We start from the raw sequence: 17196 nt of genomic DNA on the forward strand, positions 1-17196 counted from the left end.
CTATACAGTGACAAACTGTACCTACAGTGAGTAGATTTCCTTTTTCTTTAAAGATCATTTAATGTTATAATTTGGGTGTTTTGAATATAGAAGGGAAAAGGGATTAGGAAAATAACATTTCTTATTTGATTCAGCAAATGGAAAGCTTTACGTCCTTGAAAAGATTATAAACAGTGGTTGAAGAAATGATACAATATAGAATGTGCATCAGGAATATCATAAAGAGTATTTTCCCACTCCCTACAATCCTTTGAATAAAAATATCCTTTTCATGTACATATACAATACCTCTTGGGGATGTTCAGTACTAAGCTACCTACAAATAGTTCCTTTTTTTTTCTTTTTACCTTTTTTTTTTTCATTACTCTACAACTCTTTCCCACTTTCAGAATCACTTTTCCAAAGTATATAGCTTACATTTTTCTCTCCCTCACCCACAGGTTTTTAAAATATACCGATATATTTTACCTTTTGATAAATAAAGAAACCTTTATTTTCTTTAAGACAGAGGCAATGAAGCAGATGGGAATTACTGTATGTGAAGACGGGAAGCAATTCCCAGAGCAAATGACAAAACAGAACTGTACAAGTAAATGAGGTTATTGGTGTGGAGTTGGAGCTTTTAACTGGGGCTCCCGGTTTAAATAGGTAGCCCAATAGACTAAGTTGAAGATTCCAAAAAGCAATGGAAAAGCTATTCTTGATAGTCGATCAATTTTACTGACGCTGTTAAAAGTTTTCTTGGGTTCTGCAGGTTTTGTTTCTGGCTTAACTTCTTTGGGCTCAATCGTTGCACTTTTAGCTATGGTTGCCAGCCCAGGGTCCCTTGCAATATTAGGGGTGTAGCTTGTAGCTGCAGCTGTGTATGTGTTATTTTTCTTAATGAGAGGATCCTTCACTTTCTTTGGCTGAAGAAGAAAGAAAATGTTTTATTCTCACTGTCTCTCAACAGATTATGAAAAAAAATTTTCAATTAATCAAATTCATACCAAATATTGCAATAATATGTAAGAAAGAAGTTAGGGTCTGGATACATGACTTATACAAAATACTTAGGTGAAGACAAAAATCATTAGTCTGCATTACTTGCATTAGTTAAACCAAATTAGATAATGGATAAACTGTAATGAGGGCTTTTACTGATAGCTAGGCTCACTGATCAACAAAATGACCTTTAATGTTAATCAGCAGTGACTCATAATTCGATATTGCTTTAATCAACAGGAGTGAAACTTTAAAAGACACTGAATTTCTTATTGTAGCTTTCCGATATTAAGATAAATAATGTGTTATAATGCAATCTAACACAGTTTTTATACATTAAAATATAAAACAAAATTATGTGACTATGCACTAAAAGGATGAATCATTTAATCAACTGCAACGCTACCAGTAGTCTATTCATGAAGAGTTTTCACAAAGCACCCATGCATTATGGAATAGAAACTTAATTTTCTTGTTTAAATGTTACAATTGGATCATAGTGGCTGAAATGTCATTCCATGTAGAAGGATTTAAATAGCTGTATCATTTTTTGCATCCACCTAACTATCCTGCTAAAGTAAGAATGTATTGAAAGTCTTTTAGTGGAGAAGAACTTATTGATCAGAAAGAAAATCTAGATTTTTCCCAGTGTCATTATGTTTTCTAGTGTTCTAGGATCTACTTGTAGGAAAAAGAAGTAATAATTGCTGTTGTATTATTTTTTCATAAGTTGAAACTGACATGATTCCCATCTGACAGGAACACTAGCTGGAATTCAACTGTCATTGCTGCAGACGGTCCAAACCCTTCCACCAGCCACTGCATCATGATAAACATGAGAGATGTACTAGATCTCTAAGGTGGTGTAAAGGAAAGCATCAGTTTGCTCCTAGTGCCTTAGTTTATGAGGAAAATAAAGAAAACAAAAAAAAACATAGCCAAAAAATCCCAAGAGCTTAGAAAATCTTTAGGCAGTTCTTGGTACAAAAAGAGCAGCCAAGTGTTACCCATTCTATCGTCTTCTAAGGAGAAAAGGATTAAAAAAAAAGAAAAGATATGCCTAAAAAGAAAATATCAGCAGAATGTGATCCATTAGGTTGTTTCCCAATATAGCAAATATAGTTCTCTGTTTTCAAGAAGCAGCTGAACAACAAAGGTAATCTTTTTTTACAGTCACAGTACTTTTAATGGTAGATCAACTACACACTAATAGTTACATAAACTACCCAGTGGGGGGAATTGATAGAGTTCTTGTTCAAGAGATGAAAGTTTCAGAAAGCAGAAATACTGTATTATTTAGAATACTTCCTAGTACAAGCAACTGCCTCAGCATTAGTGCTCTTCTCAAGTATAACCAGGCTCCGGCAGAGCACTTGGGAAATTGAAGGAAGCTGCAAAGGATCAAGTGGGCATAGGCTTTTCAAAGCATGGCTTGGAGCCCCTTGGGGCTGAAAAGTTAACTTTCTACTACTTAGGAAGAAAAGGGATTCACATGATGACTGATGCTTTTTATTTCATGACAATGACATTTGGCTTAGCTTGAGGCTGAACAGGAGGAACAAACAGGTTGAAATAAAAAACTGAAAAGAAAAAGGGCAATGTCAGGAAGAAGTTTTAGTTACATGTCCATTCCTCTCCTCCTGAGCAGGAAGGCTGTTAACATGCTTGCCCAGTACGAAGCCAGTCCTCTAGTGAGCAGCAATACATTCAGCAGCCAAAGTACTGCTTCACCGATGTTTCAGGAGGATCTTTCCATAGATTTAAGTGTCATGAGAAACCTGATCTGCAGATAGCCCTGACACCAGTCATGGTTTTAGTATTTCACGTCAGGTAATACAACAGCTGATTAGAGCTCTAAATTTCATTAAGGTGCAATGTTCTGTTCATTGTTAGTTTGCCTTCCTTGCCTTTCCTTACATCGGCAGATAGTGCATGTTTTTGACTTAAATCAAACGATACGTAAAGACCCTTACCTGCCGAGGAATGCAAAGCCATAAATCTGCCAATGTTTTAAGCAGTGTTTGAATATTGTGTTTATATGTTGGTTGGTTTTTTTTTCTGAAAATGGAATTTTCTTTGAAACAAATGAAATGGCTGATTATAGTAGTATGTTACAAGGTAGGTTATATTAGCAAGGCAGTATTTAACATATAAGGATTTTGTTCTTTTAATGCAGCCTGTTTTTTACAATAGACATGATGAAGATAGGAGACAACAAAGAATCAAACAAATGATTAAAGAAAAATAAAAATCTCCCTCATCCCCTTCAAGTCCTCAACAATTTTTTGATGTATCTTTGGTTTACAGACCATGTCTGATCCCAGACAAAAGCGAGTCAGTGTGATGTCTCTCTGCTGCATTCATGGAGGTATGGATCAGGATTGCATAGTCCCGGCAAAACTGTCAATGCTTTTCCCAAAACAAATCAGTTTTTCTTACAGAGTAAGATGTAAAAATACTATTTTTATTTATAAAAAAAATAAGGAAACAATAGGAGGCAAAAGAAAGAAAAGAAAAAGTCCTGTAGTGATTTATTTGATCTGATCACACAGCAGTCCTCCTGATGGTCATGTTGGGGAGCAATGTACTTAGGAAACTGTCAAATGTCGTAGCCACAAGATTTTTTTTCCTATGTTTGTATTTGAGGCATCCACTTTTTCTCTTACTAATTGCTAGACTTTAAAAAAATAATTATCATTTCTGCTTAGTAGCACAAGTCAAAATCTTAGTAAAATTTTAAATTACTGATAGCATTAAATATCACCCACTATGTCAAAAGCAGTATTTAAGTACTCAATGTCTAAGTAATTATTGTTTAAGTGTAGAAATGCTGTGTGCGAATATATGAGGAAACTATTTGGAATTAATTACTTCCTATTCTAAATACTAAGAATTTCTAACAGAGAAATAGATATTAAGTAGTGTTACCTTTTCAGGAACGACGCTTTTGCCATCCCATGCATAGCCTCTCTTTGTGAAGTAATTCACAGTTGCAAACTCAATGAGTGCAGAAAACACAAAGGCATAGCACACTGCTATAAACCAATCCATGGCAGTGGCATAGGCCACCTTGGGGAGTGAATTCCTCGCACTGATGCTCAAAGTAGTCATTGTCAGGACAGTTGTCACTCCTGCAAAGCAAAACAGTTTAGTGTCTTTAGATCAGTGTCTATGTTAACTGCCACAACAGGTAGGAAAGCCTTGTCTTCACCCCTAATTCTTATGAACTTCCCCACTTAAGCCCAATTGTTAATTGAGGAGATCAGAGTTCAAGTTCTGTGGGAATTTCAGGGTCTGCAAAACATCTTTTATACCTTTATTCTTTGACATTGTTGTAGTAGAATAATGTTTTTAAAGTTGTACTGGAAATTATATTTTGAGATGTGGACTGAATACTACTTTCTGTTTCCTGGTATTTGGAGAATCACTGTCGCTGTTCCATATTCATGTCCTGTGAATTGTCCTACAGAGGTAACAACTGAACATTTTTCATTCTTTTTTTGGAACAGTTCTAAGGTATTTAGATACCAAACTAAAAAGGTTGTTTGCATTCAGCTTATTTGCTATATACTCATTCAAATACATACTCAAACGCACTAAACTTGATGTGATACTGCAGTTGCTTGTATTGATGGGTTTACAGATTTCTGACCCTTTATTCACTGCTGTCCTGAAAACAGCAAAGAATTTATGTAAGAACAATAATAATGTAATTTACATTTCTGATACCAAAGCTTATCACTGCTGATGAACCTTTTCCCTTAACTAGCCATGAAGAGCAAGCAGGACTCCACTGAATTGACTGCTTGCAGCTGCTTGAAAAAGATTCTGCAAGTGCAGGCTGGGCGTTTACATCAAATCACGTGTGCAGGAGTTACCTTGACAACTGCAATGTCATGTATTGGATATGTCTTGTGAGCTCATCTTTGCTACACTGTTAGTGAAAATATGCAGTGGTCTAAAATAGGCAAAATAATAATGAGCAGTGTATTTTTGTGCCAGTGTAAGGAGCTTGAAAGAGGAAGCAGTTTCTCTTCCCTGACAGATAACCTAATTTTGTCTTTGACCCATTACTAGAGATCTTACGTTTCACTTACCTGGTAGCAAACCAGGATTTATAATTTATATAAGCTCTTGTACCAAGTAGACTAACAGGCATAAATTGTGTTTCTATATGTATATACTTTTGTGCAAAACTGTCTGCAATGCTGTTTCACTGCCATTAAGAAATGAACAAGCTATCATGATACATAACCATGGGATAAACACAAGACTATTTGAGGAGTATTTGTCTTCTAAAAAGAAAACCTTCAAAAATATGTGGGTTCTTGAGCCTGTGAGAATAGCATCTTGAGCATTGTGCTTGGAGCACTAGTGTGACGAACAGTAGAGTGATTTGGGGGGTTTATTCTGGAGAAGGCTCAGGGGGGACCTTACTCCCTACAACTGCCTGACAGGAGGATGGAGCCAGGAGGGGGCTGGTCTCCCACGGAACAAGGAACAAGAGGAAACAACCTCAAGATGCACCAAGGGAGGTTTAGATGGAGTTGAAGAACAGTTCCTGCCCCAAAGGGTGCTCAGGCATTGGAACAGGCTGCCCAGGCAGTGCTGGAGTCATCGTCCCTGGAGGTGTTCACACACAGTGTAGATGAGGCTCTCAGTGCCATGCGTTAGTGGTGGCCTTGGCAGTGCTGGGGTAAGGGTTGGACTGGATGAGCTTAAACATCTTTTCCAGCCTGGTTGATTCTATATTATTTATTGTGAGCTTAGGAAATCTTAGAAATTGTTCTGAATCTAGGACCAATGAAGTACAGCATTTCAAACTAATAATCTGACATTCCTTTTTAAATGGCATAAGCAAAAAGAGATAAAATAGTTACAATTTCAGTAGCTTTGACAACAGAGGCCCATAAAAATCCCAGGTTAATTATCAGTGAAGTTGATGATAAAAACTCAGGACTAATTTTAGAAGTTAATCTAAACAATATTATGCCAATGAAATTTAATTTTACTGTGGTCTAAACCATTCTTCTGTAAACACACATCTATATATCAACAGAAAGCCTCTACTTGGTTTATGAGGTCTAAAGCTATGCAAGTTGTGATTGATTTCCAGAGGCACTGGGAAACTAAAGCACAGCTGTAAAGACTGCTAGGAAAGGTCAATAAATATAGTTCTTGAACAAGAGTTTCAGTCTGCATTTTTCAGCATCAGTCCCTATGACTCTCTGGCCAATGTAAATGGGCAAGTGCTCTTTGACAAAGCAGAAGGGTGCATGGGTTCCTGTTCCAACAGTGCCCTGAAGCAGGAAAACCAGTGTAAAAGCTAACTTGGTTGTGTGTACTTCCACCTGCTCCTGTCAAAGGTGTTTTGGTGTTCCATCTGAACACCACAAAAAAGACTAGGTCATAGCAGAAATCCCAGGTTCTGTTTTCCTTAATTGAAGATTTTTTACTTTTTTTTAATTATGTAATTGACTTGGATTAATATCTCTGCAGTCTGTGCTAGTTGTTTGTTTCTAATTTTAAGGTTAAGTGTTTGCAAGAGGTGGTTAAAGCACTAGGGACCAACTGTGTAAACTTTAAGATTGCCTTCTTACTGCATGTGTCGAGTACATCTATTCACCGCTGTAAGCACAATAAGCTGTCACTGATTTCAAGAGCAGACCTTTAGCAGCAGCTTGTAGAAGGGATTGATGGATTAGATATTTTAAGAATTTTCAAAGGGCCTAAGGATGTCAAATGACCAACACCCATTGATTCAAGCCTTTCTGACAATCCCCACTATGAATGTCATTGCTGTTGTCAGAAATGATTTATTAATACAGTTCTTGTTTTGGAAAAATCAAACTGTAATGGGTTGCTCAAGGTATTTTCAGGTCTTTCCACAATCTTTGATCTTAAATCAGTTTCTGCTACACCTTTGCAATGAAAGGTGTTAGCTACTGTGTACTGCACTATGCCCAGGCTCGTGCTGTTCTTCAATATCATGTTATGCATAAGCATAAAATTTCTTAAGCCTATTTGGCTGATGATTGCCAAGCAGGTTATATGTCATGCTTACCAAATACAGTTCTTGCTGGAACAGATTCTCTATTAAGCCAGAAGGACACCTGCGAGAGTATCACTGTCATGATGCATGGCAGATAAGTCTGGATGACAAAGTAACCAATCTTCCTCTTCAAATGAAAATGTGTAGTCATAACAACATATTCCCCTACAACCAAGAGAAAAAGGAACATTAAAACTTTTATAAATATCCAAATTAGAAGGCTTTATAGGAAATACTTTTTTCAATATATCCACCCCTACTATAAAAAAAGAAAAAAATGCCCTCACATCAAATTGGGTTAGTTTTGAAGAAAACATTTAATAAAGAAGGTTCTGAAGTTTCACTAATAATACAAAACTAGACGGTTCTAAGAAATGCTAATTAAATTTACATATTTTAATCTCTCTGAGTAGTGAATGAAAGTCTGCATTAGAGGCTGTTTAGGCCTCTTGTGAAAGGTCTTACTCCATTAGAAGATAGAAAACCACCATAATATACACGTGTAGACATCAAATAAAGGCTAAATCAAGACAGGTTCTCAGAAGTGTTTCTGGGCCAGGCTTAAGATATACTTGTTGATGTGATTGGGTCTGCATTATCACTCTCTGTGCTTTGTGTACTCTGAAGATTTTGTTCCTCTTCTGCTAACTCAGTACTTTACTAAATAAGTATTCTCTCCTAAAGTAAATGGGCAATGAAAGACTTTTTATTCTCACTAGCTTTTTGGTGCTCTGAAAACATATGAGCTGAGTATTTTAACTGCAACTGAAAGCAATCATAAGTGTTTATATAACTCTATAAATCTTTTGTGCCAGAGTACAGCAAATAATGCTGGATTTTTAAAAACAGTATATTCTCAAAAGATTGGGAAACCTATTGTGACTTTTTTTTTAGGTGATTGTTTCTTCTTATTATGCAATAAATACTACCTTTGGAAAGGAACAAGTGGACATGTAACTGAATGGAAACCTCTGTCTAGATTAGAGATGACATGTGAAATTACTGTTATTCTATTTTAAAATGTAGGCAGCTGGAAAGAGAAAGTTGCTCTCATACAGGAAAAACTTAAATTGGATTGAAAAACTATGTCTAGACAGTGACTGCTTATGCACCAAGCATGTCAAATGCCCTTTTCTTTAATTCAGTGTCTAGAAGAACATTCATTTGAACAATCTTGTTCAATGTATAACCCTCAGGAAAGTTTATAAATAAGATGTGACAATACTCCTGATATGATTCAATATAAAAGACAGTAGCAAAGGGGGAAAAGAGAATCAATTATAAATTGAAAGATATAGCAAAAGTTATACAAGAAAAATTTTCTTTTAAAAACAGGACTGACAGAAGTAGTATAGCAGGCATTATTACTTGAATTTTGCCCACCTTTCTTTAACTTTCAGTGAAACAACCTTCTTTTCTTCTGATTATGATCTCATGAAGAGTGCCAGCCTTGGCTAGAAGAGTTAATAATTTAATTTTATCTACAAAAATATGACGTGGGAAGCTATTTTAATGCAATCAGATATAGAATGCTCACAACGGTATGTCAGCATTAATTCAGCAATTGTAGATGGCAAGCTAAGAATACAGAGTGAACACACCACTGTACTCTGAAGCTTTATTTAGCTACTTAAATTATCAAAGTATTTTTAACCTCTGGAAAATGAGAACAAGATTCAAAGCATAAAGGCAATTAAAAAGATAGGGATTACTCTCATCTGTTGTTAAGCATTGCAGCAGGGCTGAACTAGAAGTCAGATAAAGGTAGTGCCATTAGGGTTAGGAATGGAGGCAAAGCACAGGTCTAGAGTAACGCCTACAGTTCAGTTGGGAGCCAAAACCATGTTTCCTAGTATCCAAAGTACCAATGGACTGCAGTCATTTATTAGCAGATAATAGAGCTTTGAGATTATTTAAATAAGTACTTAAATAACTGCAGGACATGAAAATATTCTGTTATTTACTGAATCTTTAGCTTCCCACATTTTATGGCTTTCTCTAACAAAAAATCTTTCTGCTGACCACTATATAACTTCCCAGGAATTCCTCCATAATTCTCTTCAAAGGCCATAAAATTCCATACAAGCTAAAATTTCAAATAGTTCTTGAGCAAAATACTTCCTGTATTCACATCGTTTGATTACTAGGTTTTCATAAGCTGTAGTGCAAGGTGTAGTTTAGGTATCTTAGATTCTCTTCTGTTGTCAAAGAAATTAAAGCAAAGGTATTTCTTTTTTAGCTTTCCTGGAATTCCTAAATTCTATAAATGTGTTGATCAAATAAATTTTGTTTTCATTTTATTTGTTCTTTGAGGTTTAAATTAGTTTATATGTATTTCAGAATATGAAGCATTTAAAATTGTGAAACAACTCCCTCTATATTAATGTTTTCAATGATTCTTTGATTTCCACATTTGAATACTTCCAGTGTTCTGGCTGCAGTTTTTAACTAGACCTTAATTCTGTAGTGTATTCTAATGCTCAGGTGGTATAAACTAACCTATGTTCTTGAAAGAAAATAGTTGATAATTCAGTAATGTTGCATCAAACCTATTACTCAGTGATCCATAAACTATTTCTAATAAACCCAGTTTATTAGATGAGCACTTAAAATTGATGTTGATCACATCAGACATAAGGTTTGAGCTGGGGACTGAGGGTTAGTTGTAATAATACTTTCCTTATCACTGCAGGTAGGAAGTAAGGTTTTCCTTGTCACTAATTTAAAACATAGCATTTCTCATATATTACTTTTGCCATGTAAATGAAGAGAAACTCAACAGTATCCTCTCAGAAGCTTTACAGACCAACAGAAAAAAAATAAACCATTGTGAATATAAATCCTGATAATTCTTAGAGGAAAGCAATGTTTTCAAGATTCCAAAATAATTGTATGTAAATAGGAACTTGCACAAGCCCTTTAAGCATCTGTTAAGGTACTTACAAAAAAAGATCACTTTAACCTCTTTCTGAGTCAATATGAGTCAGTAGTTGGAGACTGACAGAAGTTTTACCAACATAATAAATAAATCAGCATTTGTAGTTACCTTGTTCTAGATCCAAAAATAAGAATAGCAGATGGCCTTTAGCAAAGGAAGAAATTAAAGGTGGGCGGGAAGAGGGGAGGGAAAGGACTTTATGGATTTACTAAGACACTTAATAGTTTTGAGAATGTTTGAAGTAACTCAGTTACACCCAAAATCTTGGAAAATATGTGTCTGGAATTACAGGCAACTGTAAATACTATCTTAAAATTGCCCAAGATGATGTAGATTCTAATGATCCACAGAATCAGCAGCACAAGAGCTTCATTTTCTTGCCTAATAAAGGTGCTGAGACTTTTAAGTGAAGATTGTTTTCAATTCCTTTTCTCTTTTTGTCAGGTGAGTCATCATCCATGACTCTGAAAGCATGGAGGGATTTCGTATTTTTTATTACGTATATCATGTCTTAAAGCAGAGATGATCAGAGGACAAACTTTTGCTGGAGGATTCTGTTGAGACTAGCTGCTCACCTGAATCAGGAGAAAAGTGGGTGTTAACCACTTCCAATCCCCAACACTATTTTGAGGAAGGCAAAGCATTTTCCTTTCCAAGGCAAATCAAGCAGAATTTTTTGTTGAGACATTGAATTTGGAAGCAATAAATATGTTGTATATTTTTATCAGATAGCAACTAAAGATGATTGCAAGTTTGGTAATAAAAAAATTCTTTAATGGTTTTCTGTTTGGTTTTTTTTTTTTGTTGGGTTTTGTTTGGGCTTTCTTTTTTTGTGATAACCATTGTAGTTATTTCTTTGTAATGTTATTCTGCATCTAGCCAACAGCATCTTTATTTCAGCAATTATTAACTATAGTGTATTTAACTTTATGGATAGGCATGGTAAAGGGATTCATAGGTAAAAGAAGGAGGCAGATTTCAAACCGAGGAAATACTGTCAATAGAACTATTTATTTCTTCATAGAAATACAGGAAGAATTTTTACATTTATGTTTGCCTTCAGTTCTGTTTAAAAATATGTCATCTGCCTCTCTTAACAATTTATAGGGTGCTTCTCATGTTACTATCCAATTACCTTGAGCTATACCTGGCACTGCCTATTGAGATTAGGTATGTTCCCACACTTCTAAGTCTCTTCTGATCATCTTGCTGCCCTTATAATGCATACAGCCAGCAGAGAATTGTCAATGAATGTGGAAGTGCAGGCACACAGGCTGCCAAGGTCTCCCTGAACGAGTAGCTTCAGAAAAGAAAGAGCAAAGAGCTTGATCTTTGCTGTTCCTCACAAATCCCATTGACTTTCCAGCTAAGGGCAGCTGGGATGGATTACTGGCTCCACAAAAGTCAATGGCAACATTTCTAGCTGTGGCCAGGCCAAGAGAATCTCTCCTTTTGCCTTTGCTTGTCTAATCCATGCCTCTGTGCTCAGTAGTGGAAGCAGTGAATCTGCAGGAGCAGTAGTGTTGATACTGTCTTTGTGCCATTAGTACTGCCATTCCACTTCTTTTATGATTACATTAACTGAACAGAAGCCTCCAAGTAGTAAGCTAAACATTGGTCCACTAGAAACTTTTGTCATTGAGAAATTCTGTTGGCCTAATAGAGCATATGAATATACTTTGGCAAACAAAATATAAAATTCAGATGTGAATTAGGATTCAGCTTGAAATTACTCACTTTTCCTTAAATGTTCATTGACTTTATGAATGACACATTAGAAGGTTTAATTTATGCAGGTGTAAGTGTACTTCTCTAGTTACAAAGTTGGGTGCATTCAAAGCAATACAACTACTTCTAATGCAGTGCTTGTTTTGGTCCACTGAACAGTCAGTCTAGTCAACACTTTGAGCTCTTCTTCATGCCTTATGCTCAGTTTTTTACGGTATTTGGGTCTTCATGCCACTTCCAACTTATTAGGAAAACAAACCCCAAACAAAACATCTTAAACACTACAAAATGAAAAACAATGTGTTTTAGCCAGTTTTAAGGTTACAGGTATATAATACTATAGATGTTGGCCATATGTCTGTCTCTATATGCTGGTGCTAGCATTAAGACATCTAAATCCTGTTTGAATGTTCCACATGGTTTTTTATTTGATGACATATTTTTTTTTCCACTCTCTAAATGCCTCCCTGAGAAACTATATGCTGGCTTTTAGCAACTTCACAGCCTCCAAGAATGTGATCCTTGAGGATTCATTTTTTATACAATTATTTTTCTTTAAGCATATATAGTAAGCAGACAATACAACAAAAATATGAGGATTGCTTTTTTATAATATAAATTGTTTTTCTGGCTAGATCTGTCACTGTGGGAAGCTTTCTAATTGGTCAAATAATTTAGCCACTAGTTGAAAAAGGAGAATCCCATGATATGTTGTCTTTTCAAACTCATAGTTTCCTAATCTGAAGCACATGTATTGCACTTTGTCTCTCTCATTCTTTGGTCTTTGCATTTTTTCTCCTGCTTTAAATTATGTTTTGGCAGTTAAATATGACCCTTAAAAAAACAAAAACAAAAAACAAACCTACAGCATTTTCACAGACCTGTACTGGACTGAACAATTCCAGAGTCCACAGTTTGTCCAAGGAGATCATATTGGTTCAATCGAGAGCCATCTTCAGCCACAACCACTGACCTTGCTGGTTCTCGTGTCCATTCATACACAACCTCTGCTCTCGTATAAGCGTCTAATTTAAAAAAAACACATTGCATTTCAGCTTTGCACCTTCTGTTGCCATATGGCTTTATCAGAACAATGTTTTGAGCAGTTGTTTTGATATTAAATCTTCTTTAATTATCTGTAGAAACCCACAGTTAGCTTACTGGAACTTCTTATCTAAGTGGAAATAAAACTGATTTTACAGGTCTATCCATATGATGATTAACTAAATAACTGTTGTATGGCTGGATTAAGGTTTGTCCTCAATGGCATCAAAATCTTTCTCTTCCTTACATCATCTCTCCATTTGGTTGTCTCCCCCTCACATTGACCCTGCTGTGTAACAGACATAGTAGATGTTTCTGAGGCTGCCTAGGCTCGAGTGAGGTTAAACCACATTAATCTAATGTTTTTGCTTTGGTTATTTCTGAGAAATGCTCACACTCAAGTTCACATTTATCTGAGACTAGAACAAAGCAACAGAGAACCACTGTGGATTCTGAAAACCTCAGTAGTCTAGTATGTTACATAGGTGATTCAGTATTCCTACATATGCTATCCAGGTTGTTTGTGCTGTTATTTGTATGTTATTTAGGTTTTTTCAGCAATCAAAGTATATATCAACATATCAGTATTTTTAATCTTGGTCCCATTGTAAAATTCTGCTGTCATTTTACATAGTCTGGAGTCTGACACTCTTGCTATGAGCAGTTAGAGTGGGAGTTAGTTGTCTGTGTAGAGGCATCTAGTGTCATTCTTCACACCTAAGGGTATCCAAGACACGTATGGGACAGAATATGTGATTAGAACCTGCACAGAGCTTGCACCCACTAAAGTCAGCTGGAAACTGGGTGGGACATCTTAGGATATCTAAAATGATACTAGACTACTACCTAGAGGATGAGATTTTTCCCTTTTTTCAGTACTGGCAAGCAGGAAAGGAAGGAGGGGAATCTGATTCACTTGACTTCATTTGTTAGTAATTTTATCTTATCGATGTAAGAGATAACAATAATTGAAGAGATGGTGTTGAATGGAATGTGCTAGTAAATTAATTGCATGGCATTTGATCCTGCATTATTGAAATGGAAGGGTGCTTTTACCCTCAGAGTTCATATTCCCCAAGCATTGTAACATATACATAGCTTTTTAGAATCAGTGGTAAATGCAAGTCTATGTCTTAAAAATAATGACCACACCAATACAAGAATTGGCTTGCTAATCTAGTCACATAAAGAGTGGCAATAATATTAATTTTGAGGCATTTTGCTTATTCTGGAGCATGAGAGTAGTTTGGCAAAAAAACGGGACTGATTAGCTAAGCTGCTGAGAGCCAGTGGGTTGAGAGAGAAGGGAGTACACTCATCAGTGCTGGAAATGAGTTTGCCCTGTACTTCCCAATTCAGTGCTCTGTTCAGCTTTCAACTCAGATGTTGCATAAGTAGCAGCACAGTCTTTTGCTCCTACCACTGCTGCTTTCCAGAGTGGCCTTAGTTTTAAACTGACAATCAGATTTTTGTGCTAAGAGTTGAGAAGAGCATCTGCCTTTCTGATTTTGTTTTGCCAACGTGTGGCTTTTTGTTGTTCCAGAATCTCTTTAGCATTTGTCACATTGAATTTATAGTGGAATAACCTCTAGCTTAAGCTGCTATTTTGGCAAATCACTTTAGCCTTGGAGCTGGGTCAAACATTTATCGGCCTCTACAGTATGGCAGAGACCATAGGAGACATGCAGCTCCTTCAGTATGAGGCTTTTCTGAATCCAGCTCCAATGTGATGAGTAATAGGGGAGGACATGGAAAACTCTTATCCAATTTAATCCAAAACAAACAGAGCTGGGCAAACACTACCCTGGGGAGCTACTAAGTGTAATATTGCAGTCTGCACTTAGAGCATGGATTTCATGACAATTAAATGTCTCTTTCAGTATTTTTTTCAGTACATTGAGATGACTATATTGAACTTCAGCTGTTTTACAGAAATATCCAAATGTATTTAATATAATTCCCACTGCAAAGTGGCAACTAAATATAAGAGCTATTCTTTTTCTATGTACAACTGCAAGTCCCATTTTCATATAATTTTTTAGTCCAGCCGTTTGTCCCATGGAAGATATTTCTATTTAAATCAGTAGTTAATTATTGAGACAAATATTCTATAATCTAATAATTATGGCATATAACCTGATGAGAAGGAGGGGATGGTTTAAGGTCCTGTTCTGGACAGTTAATTCCCATGCAGTGTTTTCAGTAAAGCCACGTTACAGAAGGAATTTCTCTCCATGAGGATCCCAGTTTAGAAACTCGTCTGAATTTAGTAGGTGAATGCAGTTTTGCTGAAAACTCCTTGATTTTGTCTCATGGCCCTTTCCAGCACTTCGAGTTACTTGCCTGGCATAGGCTTGTTTAGGATAGCTGACACGATAGCTAGTGATCAAAACAGAAAAATAACAAAGATAGCCTATAAAATGTGACAGACTATGCCTGCACTCTGACCTTAGAATGCCAGTTTTTACCTTCGAGTTTAGTGTAAGAAATGATCTTTCAAAGAGAAATATCACTGATTTTTTTTTTTGTTAATGTTCATTTAAGAAAACTATGTATAATGTAATAATAAAAAATATTTTTCAGGTACAAAAGACATGCAGATATACTTGCAAGTCTCTGCTATCTTGTTTTTGTCTTATGGTGTAGTTCTTTTCATTTATAATTTCTGCATCTCTTAATCATTTAATGGAAGCAAGATTCTAATAATCTGGAAAACCACGCACTTTGTGAGCCAAGAGTACACTAATCTGGGACACAATGGGGCAGAAAGAAATAAAGGTAGGGAAAACATGGGGACTATTGTGCAGACTAGAGAGTGTTTGGTCTTTAGGCTGCAGCTAAATGATGCACAGATGTGGTAGGTTTCTATCCAGTCTACAGAACTTCAAACTAATAGTTCGCATTTGTTCAAAAACTGTTGATGGTTTAACTTTGCATTAGCAGGGTTTATGCAGGATTAGCCATCTTCCCACCTCCCACATCCAGCATGTGCTCCCCATAAACACTGTCCATGGGCATTTCAAAAGAAATTTGATCCTGCAAGCACTCCAGATCTAACTGGGTGCACAGGTCTCCCGTTATTAAAGAAGAACCCACTGCAGCTATTTGCCCTATTATTAGCCCAAGTGAGGCTTCCCCTCCACCCTCTTCTGTTTCACAGGAGGTTTCTGAAGATTCGTTTTAAGTTCTGTAAGAAAGCTTAAGGTTCAGTAGTAAACTATTCTTGTCAGTGATACTCAAAGTGTGTATGAGCTTTTGTTCTCTACATCTTATCTAGGAGGCCAGTAGCTCTTTAAAGACCTAACATCACTCCTTTCTCATGGTAAACATAGAGCCGTTCAGCTCATGGTAAATTATCACCCTGTCTAGTACCATGTGAAGAATGAATTGGGTGTTCTGTTTGTTGACTTCTGAAATTGATCAAGCCACTAAGTACCCATCATGAGTGAAACGAGCCATTTCTACTAGAAAAAAATAGCCATTGAGGAAACACTTTGTACACTATCACATCTTCCACACAGTTTTGTCTTTCTTGGTTGTGTAGAACCAGCTACAGTGAAAGGGCTTTTCACGGATATTTTTTTGTTTGTTTTTATTGGAGTTGGAGAGGATTGTATTTAATTTTTTTAAATATGTTTAGCTAAGTTTGACGGCATCAGTGTCAGTTGGTTGCTGTTCAGATTAAAGTTCTAGGGGAAATTCTCAATTTACAGACAGCTTTGTCAATTATTACAATGATTTCTATTACGTTATGTTTTGTCCAATATGTTCTCTGATCATAGGTTACAAATGTAACTAATGCTGCAAGTGTAGGACTCAGTTTGGAGATTTGTGAAATTTTTCACTTCCAGAAATGTTGCATGTTTGTAATATGAGTATTTTATAATCTAAGGCAAAATTTTGTTCTAAATACGCCAATAAGGGAATTGTTTTCAGTTAAACCAAATCAGTTACCCATGGTCTGTATTTACTTTAACACTGATTTGGGGTCTTAACAAAATAAACCAACTATAAGTTTACCAATATTTTCTAAGCACCAAACTACTTTTCTAGATGTTAAGATCACTGCCGATTTTCTCTTTTGTGAATGTCCAGGCATGACATTGGAGGATATTAAAGACATACAAAAGGTTAATTATATTAACTATAAATATATACAAGAATAAAAATACACAAGATTAAAACCTTGAGGTTTTCTCAGTTGCAAAATACTTTTGTAAACTGGCCTAAAAAGGGAGAAACCTCAATTTAAAATAAACTTACAGCTTCCAAATTTCAAGGGGCAAGCATGTACATCCATAGGAAAGTCTTCTAAATGCATTGGACATTCTGCTCTCACAGTCAATCTATAACGGATTAATGAGCAAAAGGACACATTTATTCTAGTTTCATAGAAATAGCAAATAGACTTCTATTAAGACACATAGAATAAGTATAGCATAATATCTAT

The 17196-nt window shown here is 35.9% G+C and overlaps 1 protein-coding gene across 1 annotated transcript in view; it reads right to left on the reverse strand.

Annotated features, from left to right (window-relative positions):
• Positions 1-366: 366 nt before the first annotated feature.
• GABRA1 (gamma-aminobutyric acid type A receptor subunit alpha1) overlaps positions 367-17196 on the reverse strand; it is a 40548-nt gene continuing 23718 nt past the window's right edge. The window contains exons 6-10 of the mRNA XM_005144967.4: positions 17010-17092; positions 12584-12727; positions 7049-7201; positions 3913-4115; positions 367-908 (exon numbers count right to left, since the gene is read on the reverse strand). Coding sequence (XP_005145024.2) covers positions 600-908; positions 3913-4115; positions 7049-7201; positions 12584-12727; positions 17010-17092 — 892 coding nt within the window. The 3' untranslated portion in view covers positions 367-599. The remainder of the gene's footprint in view (positions 909-3912; positions 4116-7048; positions 7202-12583; positions 12728-17009; positions 17093-17196) is intronic.

Source organism: Melopsittacus undulatus, chromosome 10, assembly GCF_012275295.1.
Source record: "Melopsittacus undulatus isolate bMelUnd1 chromosome 10, bMelUnd1.mat.Z, whole genome shotgun sequence".
Classification (NCBI taxonomy): Eukaryota; Metazoa; Chordata; class Aves; order Psittaciformes; family Psittaculidae; genus Melopsittacus; species Melopsittacus undulatus.